This window comes from Saccopteryx leptura, chromosome X (genome assembly GCF_036850995.1).
Source record: "Saccopteryx leptura isolate mSacLep1 chromosome X, mSacLep1_pri_phased_curated, whole genome shotgun sequence".
Lineage (NCBI taxonomy): Eukaryota > Metazoa > Chordata > Mammalia > Chiroptera > Emballonuridae > Saccopteryx > Saccopteryx leptura.
In genome coordinates, this window is record NC_089516.1 from 21,870,070 (window position 1) to 21,889,458 (window position 19,389).

The 19,389-nt window shown below is 35.1% G+C and overlaps 1 protein-coding gene across 1 annotated transcript in view; it reads left to right on the forward strand.

Annotated features, from left to right (window-relative positions):
- The window catches only part of IL1RAPL1 (interleukin 1 receptor accessory protein like 1), a 1,376,054-nt gene that overhangs the window by 1,072,849 nt on the left and 283,816 nt on the right, over positions 1-19,389 (forward strand). The window contains exon 6 of the mRNA XM_066356450.1: positions 14,970-15,044. Within this exon, the coding sequence (XP_066212547.1) occupies positions 14,970-15,044 (75 nt within the window). The remainder of the gene's footprint in view (positions 1-14,969; positions 15,045-19,389) is intronic.

Consider the following 19,389-nt stretch of genomic DNA (forward strand, 5'->3'; position numbering starts at 1 on the left):
AGTTTGTTCCTGCATTGCCATTTGCTGAAAAGAAAATTCTTCAAATGACTAACCTCCATTTGTTGCCAAGTTACTCTTGGCTATACACAGATAGCAAAAGTAATATAACAGCATTCACAGCATAATTATATTTGAATAGCAAGTTTTATTTAAAGAGTGCCTGATCTTATTGCTCATAGCCATGACTTTATTTTTTGTAGTATTCACGTTTTTAATAACTTGTGATAGACTCTGATTTAATGAAACAATAGAAAACTGCCATAGGAATTATTTAGTAAGCTTTTAAACTTTGTTGAAGCTGCTTAAAATCCTTTTAGATAAGAGGTTATTATTTGTTAAATAGTTGTTTTCATAAAACGACTTCTGTAGAAAAGGTAATTCTCAACCGTGTTTCTTTGATGAATGATAACAATCGAAACAGGAAAAAGTGATGATAATGGAGGCATGTAAATTTTAGCTGCTTCATTTGCTGAATAAGTGAATGAATGGAAATTTAGGGTTCTGTTTTTTTTTCGTTTCACTGTACCTAGAATATAAAAAACAAAATGCTTTCTCTTTAGTTTGCTTTCTATGTATATTTCCTGGGGAGGAAGAAGTATAAAATGAAAAGAGGGAGAAGTGGAGGTAGGAAGGGAGAAGAGAAAGGAAAAAGGAAGGAAAGAAAGGAAGATTGGAGGAAAAGAGGGTAAAAAGAAAGGAAGAAGGAAGGAAAGAAAAGGAAAGGAGGGAGGGAGAGAGAGAGGGAGAGAGACTGATTATTTTGAGGCATGTTTCTTAAAATAGTAATGCCAGTAAATATTGAGTCAACATGTAATTTAGCACATGGTATATATATTACTATTATATACATACTAGACTCTCAGGGTTAAGTTCGCTTAGATATGAAGAATATCAATGTAACCTGTGCTATGGCCTATTGTGGCCTTATCATTGACAGAGATCAGGAATGTTAAAGTAAGTGATAGGTGAATATACCAATATTTGACCAATTTATTATTGCCCCATAAGAAGCCTCCTACTGATGAACTTTAATATATTTTGAAGAATATAACACAATAAGGGTAGAATTGTTTGTTTAGTTTATGTTCCTGCACTTTATGCAAAAAAAATGTTATTTTTTTACAGTATTTGAGTTTTTGTAATCTGTCACTCTAAAGGACATTTTGAATATTTTATACAATTATTACAAAAATTTTAAAAAATTAGGTTATACTTATATAACTTGAATTTCAGTGAAAGTCATGATTATTCAGGTTCATTTTTTCTTTTGTAACAGTTTTTGTGCATATTTTTGAAAATATTTAAAAAATTGAATTTATTGGAGTGACATTGGTTAACAAAATCATACCAGTTCATATGGACAACTGGTATTTGACAAAGGAGGTAAGAGCATACAATGGAGTAAAGACAGCCTCTTTAACAAATGGTGTTGGGAAAATTGGAAAGCTACCTGCAAAAAACATGAAACTAGACCACCAACCTACACCATTCACAAAAATAAACTCAAAATGAATAAAAGATTTAAATGTAAGCCATGAAACCATAAGCATCTTAGAAGAAAACATAGGTAGTAAGCTCACTGACATCTCTTGCAGCAATATATTTGCCGATTTATCTCCACGGGCAAGTGAAATAAAAGACAGAATAAACAAATGAGACTATATCAAACTAAAAAACATCTGCACAGCTAAAGACAATAAGAACAGAATAAAAAGACAAACTACACAATGGGAGAACATATTTGACAAAATGTCTGATAAGTGGTTAATAACCAAAATTATAAAGAACTTGTAAAACTCAACACCAAGAAGACAAATAATCCAATCAAAAAATAGGCAAAAGAAATGAATAAATACTTCTCCAAGGAGGACATACAGATGGCCAATAGGCATATGAAAAAATGTTCAACATCACTAATCATTAAAGAAATGCAAATTAAAACCACAATGAGATATCACCTCACACCAGTCAGAATGGCACTCATCAACAAAACAACACAGAATAAGTGCTGGCGAGGATGTGGAGAAAAGGGAACCCTCCTGCACTGCTGGTAGGAATGCAGACTGGTCCAGCCACTGTGGAAAACAGTATGGAGATTCCTCAAAATATTAAAAATCAAACTGCCTTTTGACCCAGCTATCCCACTTTTAGGAATATACCCCAAGAACACCATAGCACTGTTTCAAAAGGAGAAATGCACCCCCATGTTTATGGCAGCATTGTTCACAATAGCGAAGATCTGGAAACAGCCCAAGTGGCCGTCAGTGGACAAGTGGATTAAAAAGCTTTGGTACATATATACTATGGAATACTATTCAGCCATAAGAAATGATGACATCAAATTATTTACAATAACATGGATGGACCTTGATAACATTATACTGAGCGAAATAAGTAAATCAGAAAAAACTAAGAACTATATGAATCCATACATAGATGGGACATAAAAATGAGACTCAGAGACATGGACAAGAAGGTGGTGGTTACGGGGGGGGGGAAGCGAGGGGGGAGGGAGGGGCACAAAGAAAACCAGGTAGAAAGTGACAGAAGACAATTTGACTTTGGGTGATGGGTATGCAACATAACCAAATGTCAAAATAACCAAGAGATGTTTTCTCTGAACATATGTACCCTGATTTATCAATGTCACCCCATTAAAATTAATAATAATAAAATTAAAAAATCATACCGGTTCAGGTGCCCCATTTTTTTTTTTTTTTTGTATTTTTCTGAAGCTGGAAACGGGGAGAGACAGTCAGACAGACTCCCGCATGCGCCCGACCGGGATCCACCCGGCACGCCCACCAGGGGCGACACTCTGCCCACCAGGGGGCGATGCTCTGCCCCTCCGGGGCGTCGCTCTGCCGCGACCAGAGCCACTCTAGTGCCTGGGGCAGAGGCTGAGGAGCCATCCCCAGCGCCCGGGCCATCTTTGCTCCAATGGAGCCTCGGCTGATGGAGGGGAAGAGAGAGACAGAGAGGAAGGAGAGGGGAGGGGTGGAGAAGCAGATGGGCGCTTCTCCTGTGTGCCCTGGCCAGGAATCAAACCCGGGACTTCTGCATGCCAGGCCGATGCTCTACCACTGAGCAAACCGGCCAGGGCCCAGGTGCCCCATTCTATAACACATCTTTTCATGCTATATTTTATGTTCACCCCCCCTAATCAAGTCTTCATCCATACCCTTCTCCACCCTGCCCCCAGGAACCACCACAGTTTTGTCCATAACAGTTTTAATGGGATTTCTAAAATGCTTACTTTTGGGGGAGGGTCCACTGTAATAATTGAGAGCATTGAATTCTATGTCATCACTAAGTCCTGCAACCATTCAAACATTCTGCTTTGAAAGCCAATGGCAAACGTACTCCTCCCTTCCAATCTTAAGAAAGCAGTGAGAAACTTATTCAAATTCTACAATAAAAGCTTCACTATTGTCAAATATGGTTTAATCCTAATGAAATCCATTAAAATCACAGTTACAAAATCTGTAAAACTAATGTGTCCCCCATCTGCCCCATATCATCAGAAATTCCAGAAAAAACAAGGTATCTGGTAGAAACTATATTCAAAATCATAAGTCTTGAAAAATAGTCTACAGATGTCTAACTCTTGTGACCATTAAAATCAGATGAGGGGTTTAATCTTGTCTTTAATACTCACTGGCTGTTCATTTTGAGAGGTATTTCTAGATCTTTTCATTGAAACAAATTGATCGTCAAATGAAATAATGTAACTGCACACCCCAAATTATGATGTGTTAATTTTCCTATACCTATGCTTATTTTTAACCTTTTATATTTGTTCTTGTGTCTTAAAAGCCTTAAATTTATGCTGAGAGTTCCAGCTAACAACATGTCAACTTAATAGTTTGTGAATGAAGTTAAGTAGAGTGTGCTGTTTTAACTTTTAATGATAAATTGAGATAACGCCTGGCTACTTTGTTTTCAACTCCTGGCTAGTTCCTTTGAATAGTTACTGCCACTTATCAAACAAATATATTTTTGGGCTACTTTATTTTGGTAAATATGTATTCATTGATTTCAAACAACTTTTATGTTAACTGCAGTATAATAGTAGTAGGAAGCTTTTGCTGTATAGAAATTCTGTAATATTTCAATAGGTAAATGTTTTATAATACATTAGAATTAGTTCTGCAAATAGTTTGGTTGCAACCATGGCCCCAGATGGGCAGAAAATCAGCCCCAGATGCAGGTTGCTGGGTGGATCCTGGTCAAGGAACATATAGGAGTCTGTCTTTCTGTCTTCCTTCCCCTCACTTGGATAAGAAGAAAAAAAAATAGTTCTACAGCTCTGGAATGTCTCTACTGTTCTGTGTTAGGTGGATTATTCTATGTATAATATTTAGAAATGAGCCTCTTAATTTTTAGGTGTTTGGGCAAAAGCACTTGGTGGTAATCATTCTTTCTGGGGTGGGGGGCATGGGGGTTGAAAAGGGGAAGAGGATGTTAGTCACCTTTTATATGGACTCTCATTTTTTCTGAAGCTGGAAACAGGGAGAGACAGTCAGACAGACTCCCGCATGCGCCCGACCGGGATCCACCCGGCACGCCCACCATGGGGCGACGCTCTGCCCACCAGGGGGCGATGCTCTGCCCATCCTGGGCGTCGCCATGTTGCGACCAGAGCCACTCTAGCGCCTGGGGCAGAGGCCAAGGAGCCATCCCCAGCGCCCGGGCCATCTTTGCTCCAATGGAGCCTTGGCTGCGGGAGGGGAAGAGAGAGACAGAGAGGAAAGCGCGGCGGAGGGGTGGAGAAGCAAATGGGCGCTTCTCCTGTGTGCCCTGGCCGGGAATCGAACCCGGGTCCTCCGCACGCTAGGCCGACGCTCTACCGCTGAGCCAACCGGCCAGGGATTATATGGACTCTCAATTCTCATTTTGGCCTCCCATCTGCCCCCTGTACTCTGTCATATCTGGCCTTTCTGGGTGCTAAATCTGCATAGATTCCATAGGTCCTCATGGCTTCCTTCATGACTATGGTCCACTCTATGATAACCCAGATAGTAGCATCCTCTACCATTTCATTAAGCCCCAAGTTTTCAATAGTTTTCAGTCGACCAGAAAATTGAAGTTGTTTGTCCAAATCAGGCTGGAAGTATAAGTGATAAAACCCCTTTTAATGTATGTTGATCATAGACAGGTTTTCTCAGCCTCAACACTACTGATATCCCAGATCACTTTTATATGGGAGTTTCTTATGCATTGCAGTTAAGCAGTATCCCTTGTCAAGTAGCATCCACCTAAACAAGAGTTGTGAACCACTGTCAGAGAACCATACCAGTGAGTAATTGTGCAAGATTCTGTATCATGAAGGAAAAGCCAGGAAATTTCAATACCTTTTGCATATAATATAATCTGGAAGTAATCTTTTGCATCCAATATAATCTGGAAAGTCATTAAATTATATTAAATACTATAGAAATGTAATGTCATTCTGTGATATTTCAAGCCAAGAAAAGAATTTTAAAAATCTCTCTGACTTTCAACAGTACCATGGTACCTTTGTCTATTGCACAATTTTTAATAAGCATTTCTAAATACCCTAGAATTTGTCATTTTCATTATTTGAAGAGCTTTTATCTACTAATAGAAAAAGAAAAAATGATGTGCTATGATAATTTTTCTTACTTTCTGATTGCTAGGGAAGAGATACTTTCCCTTACAGACATATAATTCATTGGAATTGACTGTTGTCCCTAGAAACTAATTGGTGACCATTAATTTTTTCCTTGCCTGTCAACAAAAGTGAAAACAGTAGTTGGCATGCTACATACTTGATTATAACTATTATATCCATCAGCATCCTTTTCCTAGGGTTCATCATTATTAATCTAGATAATTCAGTATTGTTTCTTTTTTTCTCACCATTTGTTTTCTGCTTTGACTACACACAAACTTATTTATGCGGTGAAATCAGTTATGAGGCCAGTAGAAAATCATTCCCACAACATTTATACAATATCTACCACAACAATAGTTCAACAAAAAATTTAAAATATTAAGTAACATTTATTTATTCTGACTTCCCACATTCTCTTTTGTTTGCCCTCCATATTTTTCTCAGCTTACTTTGTCAGAATTGGGGTTCAGTGGGTGACTAAATGAGTTCTGGCATTAGCCATGGGTCTGGCTGTAGTGAGCAAGGCTGTACATAATGGAAGCTGAGGCATAAGAGACAATTATAAACGGAAAATAACTAGAGAACCTTAACCCTAACAACAGCTCTATATTAATTAACTTTTCCTATGATACTCTTGAATAATTATATTTTAAAAACAATTACTCAATTAATATAACCTTTTCATTATTTATGTTACCTGGGAGGTTGATCAAGATTTTAGAAAGTGATAAATATAAATTCATCACTACTAAGTTAGAACAGTATTTTATAATTAATATTTTTAATAAGAAAAAACACAGTTGAACACGATAATATTAAATTTTCCAATTGAATATGTTCTACCTATCATTGATCCACAGGAGTACTGGAAAATTGTTCTTAATCATTTGGCTAAGGTTGGCCTGGATTCTATTAGTCAAAAATGAATTTGAGGGTATTAAACATTTTTTTTCCATGATGTTAAAGCAAAATATCATAGAGGTTACCCAAAATTTAGTTCATGATAAATGAATATGGCATTAGCCTGAAATATAAAAGTTTATAGAGTATTTTCTATAGCCTTTATGGATATAGAAAGGTGACTGAATAAATGTATCAGGGGTCCCCAAACTACGGCTTGCGTTCCGCATGCAGCCCCCTGAGGCCGTTTATCTGCCCCTGCCACACTTCCAGAAGGGGCACCTCTTTCATTGGTGGTCAGTGAGAGGAGCACATTGACCATCTTATTAGCCAAAAGCAGGCCCATAGTTCCCATTAAAATACTGGTCAGTTTGTTGATTTAAATTTACTTGTTCTTTATTTTAAATATTGTATTTGTTCCCGTTTTGTTTTGTTTTGTTTTGTTTTTTTAACTTTAAAATAAGATATGTGCAGTGTGCATAGGGATTTGTTCACAGTTTTTTTTACAGTCAGGCCCTCCAATGATCTGAGGGATAGTGAACTGGTCCCCTATGTAAAAAGTTTGGGGACCCGTAAAATGTATAAAAACTTGTCCCTTGATCCCTACTATCCTATAAAACTGCCCCTCTTGCATTTTCTACTCCCATATCATTACATGGAACCACCATTCATGTATTTTTTTTTCCAAAGTGAGAAGCAGGGGGTGGCTGACAGACAGACTCCCGCATGCGCGGGACTGGGATCCACCCAGCATGCCCACTAGGGGGCCATGCTTGGCCCATCTGGGGCTTTGCTCTGCTGCAACTGGGGCCATTTTAGTGCCTGAGGTAGAGGCCATGGAGCCATCCTCAGCACCCGGGCCAACTTTGTCCCCATGGAGCCTTGGCTGTGGGAAGGGAAGAGAGAGAGAAAAAAGAGAGGGGGAAGGGTAGAGAAGCAGATGGGTGCTTCTGTCATGTGTCCTGGTCGGTAATCGAACCCAGGTCTTCCACACACCAGGCCGACGCTGTACCGCTGAACCAACCAGCCAGGTCCTCATTTATTTTTTTGAGGCCATAACTGGAAATCCCCTTTAATTCCTGGATTTTTATTTACATTTCACATTGAGTCCATCAGTAAATTTTGTAAATCCTACTTTCCAAATAGATATGTAAAGGAAAAATTGCTACCATTTCCAGCACCCACACCAATGTACCATCACCTTTGAGTAGACTGTTGCAATACTTCCTTCCTGTGGCCACTCTGCCATACTGCCTGCACTACTCCATCTCCCAGACTCAATCACCATGGTGCCAGAGGGATACTTCTGGCATATGATTGCTAACAAAGTCTCTTTTCATAACTGTTCAGGGCTTTCTCATTATGTTTTGAATAAAACTCAAGTTTTTTCCATGTTTTATAAAGCTCTGACTGAACTGGCCCATGGCTGTCTCTGAACTCAGTGCCACTCTTGCCTAATGTCAATATAACTATAATAAAATGGCTTGTCCTATCCTTCAAACATACCATGTGCATTCCCATCTCAGGGCCTTTGCTCTGGCTCTTTTCTCTGCCCACCATAACCTTCCTCTATGTCTTCACATGGCGAGATTCCTCCCTTTACAGAAATCTGTTTCAAATGATCTTTAGAACATACTTTCCTGACATTCCTCTCTAAAATAGCACCATCATTAGTGTCTTTCTCTTTTATCTACTTTTTAAATATAGTACTTATAACCATTTTATGTAATATTATGCCTACATTCATTTACATGTATATTTTCCATCACACCTTCTGGAATTCAACTCCCTAAGGAGAGGAATTTTCTCTGCCTGGTTCACTGTTTAAAATTTTAAATTTGAAAAATATTACTATATTTGTTTAATGAATGAACATATTTGGTTTTATTTGCATTAATAAGCAACACTTATCACTCTATATGAATAAAATATAAGCATTAAAGCTAGTCAAGTGAATTTCTTGATTTCTTTGAATACATGCATTTTGCTATATAGAGTAACAGTTACATCCTTGGAAGTGTTTGCTCTGTTGCCTTGCCATGACTGTTAGGTCAAGGTTATCTTGTATATGATGCTAATTTGTTCATAAACTACTCTTCTCCCTGGACTTTGCTCAGTTTCTGTGCCTCTCTCCTCCCTCTTTGAGCCTTCTGAGACTTAATGACTCTGCTGTGGGTCACCATAATTATTTGCAACAGAAAGGAGAAACATTACCAATCTGAGTATGTTAGAGATAAGTAAAAAATAGTGGCTTTTCCCCAAAATGGCTTCACCTAGTATATGTTGTTATTATCTCTTGTCCATTCAATTCTTAGCCCAAAGACCATGAAATTGTGTCTACTTGCTATAATTCTCACAAGCTCTATGCTCCAATGTTAGAAATTAATGTTGAAACATTCCAAGCCAAAAAAAGCAGAATGGCAATCCTATTCTGAGTCACTGAAGATCTATGGGTAATCCACATTCCTTTGACTTGTTAGGAAAATAAGCTGTTGTTTGTCAACTCTTTTAAGTTAAACAAAAAATACACGCATACAGACAACAACAGCAACAAAAACATTGTAAATGGAGTATGTTGGTTGGATTGCCAAGAAACAAGTTTCATTGTCATCTGTATAATCTGTGATACTGTTTTGTGACCAGATTTAGTTGATAAATTTCAAAGAGGAAGAGGTCATAAAGAAATTACCTCTGAGTATAGCACTCATTAGAATGCATCATATACATATATGCTCTCATCTTATATAGTCTTATGGTGGACTCTAGGTCTTATTTATCCTTTTATTTTTAATGTGGTACTTACTACTTATAAGTACTTCATAAATGATCTTGAAATTGAATTATGGAGTTATAATTACCTAGGTTTTTAAATGGCTGTTTTAAATTGTTTTTTAATTCATTCATTAATTCATTAATTTACTCATTTTAGAGAGGGGAGAGGGGGAGAGAGAGAGAAAGAGAGAAAGGAGGGGTGGAAGAGCAGGAATCGTTAAGTCCCATATGTGCCTTGATGAGGCAAGCCCAGGGTTTTGAACTGGCGACTTCAGCATTCCAGGTTGATGCTCTATCCACTGTGCCACCATAGGTCAGGCCAATTACCTAGGGTCTAAGGTCTGTGTTTAAAATATGTGTTTTATTTATCTTCAAATCTTTTATAATCCCAGTACATTGCTTACATATCTAAATTTCTTTGAAATGTTTTTTGTTTAATTGTGTTCTTGAAGATATATCAGTTCTCCTGCTGTGGATACTAATATGGGAAATATTAATGATTCTTAAACTCAAGAACTAAATGCCTTTGAACCTTAATTAAATATGCAGTTCATTATTTTACAAACAATAATATTTTTCTTATCAGGCTACAAAGAATGCTAAATGATATTTTCTTAAACTTTGATGGGAATCATTAGAACAGATTTATTTTTCACTTACTATATCTAGGCACTTAATCTCTTATCCTATTTAATCCTCACACCAAGACATAGAAAAAAACTATTTATGTCACATTTTACATATAAGGAGATTGAGATTCAGAGAATTTAAATAACTTCTCCAACTTGCCAAACCAATAAGGCAGAGTCAAAAATTCTTATACCCATATCTCCCTGAAAACTGTTTTATCTTTCTTATTTTATCATATAATGCTACTAATAAACAAATCAGAGAAAGTACTACTTAAAATACATTTTTAAAATTATATGTGATTTTAACAGAATAAATTTTGTGGTAGGATGATCATAGATATCCAAGAAGTATTGCATATTCTCAATAGTATTTGTAGGATTAGTATTTAAGGAACTAATATTAAATTTTAGATGGGTGACTGGTCAACCAAAAAATGTACTTTCATTCTAATATATCACATTTCTATCCTTCTTAAAAACAGCAGAAAATTTCAAGACTACTGGCCTCATTACCCTAGTCTGTTGCCACTTTTGGTTTTGGAAGATGGAATTCTATTTTTCACCATTTCATAATGCAAATGTATGTGGAATGGGCTGGGGAGAAAAGATCATATCCTTTTTGATTGGTCTGGGAACCTTAACATAAAGAATCAGTCCTGTACACGACTTTATGTATCCACTTTTAGTTATTTCTTTAACTGGCAGCTGGTAAGCAAAACAAATATCCTTAAAATCTCCTTCTGTGCAGAACAGTTTTGTCAATTGGAACATATAATAACTCTGTAACAGGGGTCTGTTTTTATTTTAAATAACTGTATTAGCTTTAATGGTCCTGACCTGTGGTGGCGCAGTGGATAAAGCGTAGACCTGGAATGCTGAGATCACCAGTTCGGAGCCCTGGGCTTACCTGGTCAAGGCACATATGGGAATTGATGTTTCCTGCTCCTTCCCCCTTCTCTCTCTCTCTCCTCTCTAAAATGAATAAATAAAATCTAAAAAAATAACATTTAAAAAAGAGCTTTAATGTTTTTAGTAGGATATTCTGAAGAATAAAGTGAAAGCTGGGAAATGCTTTTGTTGGTGGATACACAGAATTATTTTAATGCATAACTAGCAAAAGAAACATCTCTAATTGTGTGGGGGGGTTTGTTAGACAAAACATGATTAGGATTTAAATTCAATCTGTGCTTTATGTCGCTATTGTTATATTTTATTTAGTTTTTCAATAATTTCAGTTTAGTCAGTGAGTGTGTGTGTGCATATGACAGAAGATATCTGAGAGAGACCCCAAAAGCAAGTTATTTTTGACAATAAAATGTTAGTTACTCTAGTCATGATCTGATGCTAATTACTTTATTTTTTATTTAAGTAAGTGGTTTGAATTTCTTTCCAGTCCCACCTTTGCCTATGGGGGAATTTGTGTTTGTGTGTGTGTTGATTGTGTTTGCTCATTACCATTTCTGTATTTGTTTTCCAGTTCTGTCTTCCGTAAATTTGATTCAACTAATATTTACTAAACACTATCACCATAATATCAGAAACATTCAACTAATGGATAAATGAGCACATGCTGTTTCTTCATGGCAGCAAAATCTCTCACCTTCAATTGACTGTGGAACTGAGCTATATCTTAGCTTTAATGGTCATCCCTTTACACAGTCATTTTACCAATGTGTCAAATCTGTAGTTCAGCTGTCATGCTATTTGGTAGTTTGTATTTACTTTTATCAAGGACAGGTGAATCATACAAAAAACATAACTAATTGATACCTGTCATAGAATAATATCAAAACCTAACATTTATAGATGGCAGATTGCACAGAAAAAGGACTCCTTTATAGGTTATGTTATGGCTACTTAGTTGCATGTTTTTGCTTTCCTAACAAATTGCTAAGAGCTATAGCAGTTTCTTAGAATTTCAAGGAGCAAGTATCAAAGAACTGGGATGCAAAGATCTAACAAGGCCTCTAGCTTGAATTTGCTTTGTTACCTTTGACAAATCAGTTGTTCTAGTTGCACCTCAAATTCTTGATCTCTAAAACAAGGGAGTTGAATAAACCCAGAATTTTTTATTTTTAATATATTTTTAATTTTTGCATTTTTTTAACTTTTGATTACTGTAAGGCCTAAGGGCAGAAACCAAACTGTTCCGAATCCTCATTACAGTGCCTAACACATGTTCAATATACATCAATCTAATTGATTTTTAAATTTTTTATTAAAATATACTTGGCACACAATATTATATTAGTTTCAGGTATACAACATAGTGGTATAACATGTATCTTATGATGTGATCATTACACTAAGACTAATGAGCATCTGTCACCATGCAAAGTCATCACACTGTTATTGACTATATTCTCCAACCCTTTCACCCATTCCTCTACCCTCCTCCCTCTGACAACCATCAGTTGTTCTTTGTTTCTATGAGTCCCTTTTTGTTTTGATTGTTCATTTGTTTTGATTTTTTTAATCTACATACAAATAAAATCATGTGGTATTTGTCTTTCTCTGTCTGACTTATTTCACTTAGCATAATACCTCTAAGTCTATCCATATTGTCACAAATGGCAGAATTTTATTCCTTTTTATTGTTCTGTACTGTTCCATTGTATCTATATGTGTATATGTACATATACAGGGGTTTACAGTTGTACTATAAATAAGTATTACAAGAATAAGTAAATAATAATGCAAGCATAAACTCTGTGTTTCATATACTCACAATTATAAACCTATTTTACCCACCCCTGTATAAACCACATCTTCTTTATTCATCCATTGATACATGAATTAATTTATTTTGATTAAAATCTTGGGTAAAATAGCAAATAAAAGGCAGAACTACTTTTGTCAGAGAGGGTTGAGTGGTAAAACAATGCATAAGGTCAAGCCCCATGGACCACATCTGATCTCTATCTTTACTTCATCTGCCCAGGGTAGCACCGTGGAAATCAGGGCTTTAGAGAACACATTTTAAAAATTAAAAAAATCTTAATAAGCATATAGTTTTCTCTGTCTCTAACATTCCACAATTCCTCTGCAAACTTAGAGTTGTTTTATGAGAGTAATATGAAATGTCTTAAGGATATAACATTAAGTCATGGATATGGGTGGTGGGTTGGGGTAGAGAAGCACACAAACATTTAATATTTCAAAATCAATGTTCTCCATAAGTATTTTATTATCTTTCTCTACAGATCTTTTCTCTTGCTGTAAATTAGTGCCAGATTATACAATAAGCTGTACAGAGATGTGTTGTAGTATTGGGTACCTGAATCCTGTATAATTATGTTAACCAGTGTCACATCGATAAAATTCAATTAAAAAATAAATTAGTGCTGGATGTGTTTGAACAGGAACATTTCTTTCAGCTGATTTCTATAAGAAACTGTGGAGTTGTCTACTTGTTACTGCATAATCACAAGATTTTATAACTTGAGCTAATTTGCTGGATGAGCCCGTTATTTTGATACCATGGTTGCTTTGCTTTTGAAATTCACTGGAATCATTTGATAATCAGAGCCTGAAGAATGTGGCTTTTTGACAGATTAGTAGTGAACTATTTTGACAAAAATTAGTGAATAATCTAATTATTTATCTAATAGAAGAATAAAAATCTATACAGATCACTGTAGGTAAGAAATAAGAGTATTTAAGCTTAATCAGAGTGATGTCATATCTTTGACAATAATTTCACAGCACTTGACATCTTATTAACTCAACTTTGCTTTCCCTTTCATTCCCATCTCTGTGTTAAATACTAACAAAAGTGAATGAATAATGCATTCAATTAATTATGAACAAAGACAATTGATTTTATGTGTGGTTGGTCTCCCAAACCCAAACTCTTAACACTCACCCTGTTTTTCTGAATTGAGGTATATCATCCATTTGTACCAACTATGTTTTCTGTTAAGGAAAAATGTGGGTGAGTTGATAAATCAGACTGAATTCTTGAATCCTCTGATGATGAGGACATGTGACCAACTCCTGGCATTGCTGACAAGATCAGCCTTCCCTTATCAACCAAACCGGTGCATCTTCCTGGCCAGGAAGGATGAAAATCCTCAAAGCAGAAACATTTAGTTCAATAAACTTTAATTGATCATTTCTGTACTTGCTAGAGTAGAAGTTGCAGTGAGATTTCAAGGGACCTGGACAATTTAATCAGCTAGGGTGGAGAGGGAAGCTTAAGGAAGAAGAACTGGCTAATGTCTAGAGTCTGGGTTATCTAGATTAGCTAAGAATGCAGGCTGCAGTGGGAAAACTATCAAGATGCTTAATAGTAAAACATTAGGCCTGTAGGTTTGTAATTGAATTGATGAGAGCACAGAGTAGAAGAGTAGGCAAACAGAATCAAAGAGAGTATATCATTGAATTAGTAATAAATAATATGAAATATAATAGATAATAGTAATAAGATGTTTTGTCATTTAAAAATATGATCTTGGTGAATACATATATTTTTTTGAGTGTTCAGCTTGTACTGGTACTAATTTAATGCCGCATTGTTACCCCATTTATAGAGGATGTGTACGAAATATTCAATATAATTACTATGTTATGGATTTTGAGGTAATGCAATTCAGGGTATGGAAACTAGGAATGGAATTAAGAAGAATGAAGCAGCATTATACAAAAACAAAAAAAAACAAACAAGCAAAAATAACATTCAAATGCCTGATATAATGTGTAGTTTTAATTAACACAGTAAAAAAATATGTGCAAATTGAAAAGATTTGGTGAAACATAGTCTTATGTTCTTAAAGACTGATCAGTCCTGATTCAGTACTTAAACAGTCTCCTGTGATTGTCAAGTATTATATTTGATTCATGTACAATCTAATAGCTCTTCAGTTCGCCTGAAGGTACTGCCTGCAATTGTAAGTCATTACATAGATGGTAGAATGCTTTGCCACACTACTCTGAGAGTGAAAAATATTTAGGTAAATAAACTGTTTTCTATTCTTCAGTTCATGCAGCATAACTACAGTCTAAGTATTATTATTATTGTTTTTCAGCTCCTCTGACTGATAAGCCACCCAAGCTTTTGTATCCTGTGGAAAATAAAATGACAATTCACGAGACACAACTCGGTGAGTAACTCCTTAATTCCAGTTAATACATTTTTCTCAGTATACCTGACAATGAATAAACCTAGACTGTAATCTGATGTAATATTCTGTGCTAACCCCATGTGTATTTAAAGGGTGAAAAGTTAGAAATTACCAACAAACATGGACCACTCCTCTACAGGGCATGCATTAAGCCCAAGCTGAACATATGAATGTAAAATCTCATGTGCCATTTAATGGTCACTGGGAAACTAGATGGGCTGAAAGTTTTACTGATGGTGTTATAATTATTGTCATTTTACAAAGCTTGAATTGGTTTTAAGACAGACAATATGGAACTATTTGACTTATCTATTATTATACCAAAGTAGAGTTTTTGAAAATTGGGGGAAAGGTACAGATTTATAAAAATATGTGGTACTATTACAGTTAAAACAACTTTTTACTTAAATATAATGGACATTATGCTAGTTAAGTCATGAATAATATATTAATAAAATGTGATCAAGTGGTTTTTGATGAAAGAACTAATAAGCTTGGGACATAAAAATATAGATAGTTTATAATTCAATCAATACATCCAATTGTCCACAAATCAGAGCTCTCACATACTTATCATAGAGTTTAGTCCAGAATTTCTGAATCTGACTTATCTATATTCAGTTATATCAAATTATGAAAATTTACTCATCTTAAATATAAATATATAGCACATTTAATTATATTATTTGAGTTTTTAATTATATTTGAGATATAGTATGCATGTATATATAATTAACTTTAGCAGAAAGTTATTTTTTATGGTAGTTTGATATAAAAGATTACCAAACGTATAAATTTAACCATATATTCTTGTTTGTTAAGGAAATTTTTTCTTATACTAACCATTGATAGTAGAAATGCATTTACTGTATACAAGAACAAAAAAAAAATGATAGTCCATCCCTTGGTCACCAATGTTATTATTATTCTCAGAGTGAGAATTTGGATTAAAATTTTAAATTGTATTCCAAATAAAGATTACAGATGTAATAACCTTTACCTATAGCTTATCCAAAGTCATAGTGAAAAAAGATATGATGATGGTTTTAGATCTTTTAAAATTATTTTAGTCAATGCATTGCTAACATTGGAAATACATATATTTACTAACTTTGAAAAAAAACATGTGTGAGACTTATAAAAGTCAAGCTACTAATATGCTTCTTTGATAGTAAACCCAAATCTTTGAATTAATGCCATATACATATATGTATTACCATAATTGTCCTTATTTAGACGTGGAAAACTATAAGCAGCATTAAAGTGATGATGTATATGAAACAAGCAGATATATTAAAATTGCATCATGCTTTTTACTCAGCTATGGTATATTAAAGTATATTAAATTTGATTGTTACTTTCTATTTTGAAATATAAATTCTCATAAGTGGCCATGATCATATAAACTTTTCAATAACCCTTAAGAAGATATACTTCTAAGAGTTATGCAAAACTATAAAATCTTGGGCCATGAAGGAATTGTTTATGGTACCAGTTCTCAGTAATGAACACAGTGAAAATGAAATTAATTGTATCTCTTTACTTGTCAGTACAATTAAAATAATTTTATGATTGATGACTTCCCATTGGGCTTCTATATATTGTCCCTGAAATTGGAGTACATCAGATTGTTCTTTATTTCATACTAAAATGTCTTACAAAATGAAATAATTTGTAAAGCTTTCCTTTTAAAAATTACTTTTTTCTTTTTTTTTTTTTTTTTTTTTTTTTTTTTTTTTTTCTTTTTCATTTTTCTGAAGCCGGAAACAGGGAGAGACAGTCAGACAGACTCCCGCATGCGCCCGACCGGGATCCACCCGGCACACCCACCAGGGGCGGTGCTCTGCCCCCCAGGGGGCGGTGCTCTGCCCATCCTGGGCGTCGCCATATTGCGACCAGAGCCACTCTAGCGCCTGAGGCAGAGGCCACAGAGCCATGCCCAGCGCCCGGGCCATCTTTGCTCCAATGGAGCCTTGGCTGCGGGAGGGGAAGAGAGAGACAGAGAGGAAAGCGCGGCGGAGGGGTGGAGAAGCAAATGGGCGCTTCTCCTATGTGCCCTGGCCGGGAATCGAACCCGGGTCCTCCGCACGCTAGGCCGACGCTCTACCGCTGAGCCAACCGGCCAGGGCAAAAATTACTTTTTTCTTGCACAAAAATCACAAGGACTAATCAAATTGATTTGAAAATATGAAAATTTTTAGGCAGATTATAAGGCCTGACTGTATGTTCATTTAAAAATATATAAGCATGACTGTTATCAAAATGCTCCAAGAAGTACTCTAATTCCTTTATCACAACTGCCAAAAGGAACATGAGTTCTCTTTAAACACCAAGTAAACTAGGGATATCGACCTGGGATTTGGATTCTTTTATACAACTTTTGTTTTATTTTGTGATTTCTGTTCTCATTGTATAGTATAAATCATTCAATCTTAATTCTTGAATTATGGAGTAACAGTTAATTTCAAATAACTACCTTTCTAGTGTTCCTGGTGCAGTAGTATTGGTGAACAACTGATCACAAAAAATAAGTGAAAATAGGAAATAATATTAAAGACAAAAAAAAAGATTCAAAATCCCTAAAATATATTTGTTTTTTACAATAAATACTTTGATTTTACATCTCCTTGGAGACTTAATTTTTGCTCTTTCCAGATTTGAAAAAGATATTAAAGTTCAACAGGCTCAAAATGTGATTTTATATCATAAAAAAGGAGGGCAGAGTGAAGGGTCATGAGGTGGGAGGAAACAGGGTGGCCATGACCAGTGATAGAGAACATGTAAGTGTTACCTGCTTTAATAAGAAGGTGAGAATCTACAAAAGAGGCTTATTGGCTGAGAGCTTTTATGTCTGTTTCAACCTAGTTCTAAACTCACTCAACCTTGACTTCCGAGACTAATAAAACTGCCATATGGGTTATGGTATAATAACAATAATGAGAAATTACACAAAACTGAGTTAATACATGTCTGATGACCTAGTTGAACATCCTAGTTAAGTTATACACATCCATTTGACTTTGGTAATGGCACACCCATCAATTCCCCAGTTTGTCTGCAAATATATAAAACTCATTAATAATGACAGATAAGAACATGGAAAGTATGGATTTGTCTTCCCCTCCACATTATTCTTTCTCTGATATTAGCTGGCCATGCCTACATTTCCTTTATAAATTCCTGTGTCCTTTTTTTTTTTTTTTCAAATTCTTTCATCTTCTCAATATGGAAAGATTCTAAAAGTGATCATTTAAACAGTTCTGGTGTAGAACGCAAAAGGCACAAAAAAGCAAAGTACTTAGGGGAAAAACAAAATAGTAAATAACTTCATATAAAGTATGGAAATAGGTACACAAAATAGCATTTCCACTTTAAGTGGAATCTATGTGTTACTTCTAATGTGAAAAAAAAAAAGACTTTTGTTCTTTGTAAGTAACTTTCTGATATCAGCAAATATATGGACAGCACTTTCTTGGGCAGAAGGCCCAGAAATCAAACTGTACAATTCTCAAATTCAGTCCAAGAAGCAAAACTGACTTAGTCCTTTCAGGCAGCTATAGTTAAGAGAATTGTAAGACATACATTTTCTTGCTGAGTTTGATCCCTGAAAGTATCAATTAGAAATGTGACCTTCTTGCTATGGCCAAGAGCCCATTTTCAGAACCTTTCAGAATAGAGAATGTTATATTCGTTATTACCAGACTTTCAAAGAGTAGATATCCATTCCACCCTTAACCTAGTGAGACACATATTCTTTTACAACTTAGAATTTACTGAAAATTGTGATTACTAATCAGGATATGGGTATCGCTGTATTTAATTTTTTTGGCCTTAAAAATAATTATACTGGTTAATTGTAGAAATTTGAGGAGACATGCAGAAAAGAATCTTGTTTCTTACACTTTATATTATAAAAAAATTCTGCCTTTATTCTCAGAAAATACCCTTTCAATGACTACATGATATCTATGTGAAAGTGCTATTATTTTATATACAGATTAAATTTTGATTTTTCTAATTCTATTACAAGTAGTGATGCAATAATCTTTATCTATACATTTTCTCTTACTTCATGATTATTTTAACATAACAAATCTCTGAAAGAAAAAAAATACTAGGTAAAGAGAGTAATTTTGTTTAAGTTTCTTGATACATAGTTTCAGAATTCTTACTAGAGTAGTTAGTTGCACAAACTCTCCCCGGAAGGATATAATGAGTATAATAACTTTTTAATCTTTAATAAAAGTAATAAAATATTATTTTTGTAACACAGAGCTCTTAAAGGAAAAGTGACTTTTCTTCATATCAGAATCATTTCTTCTCT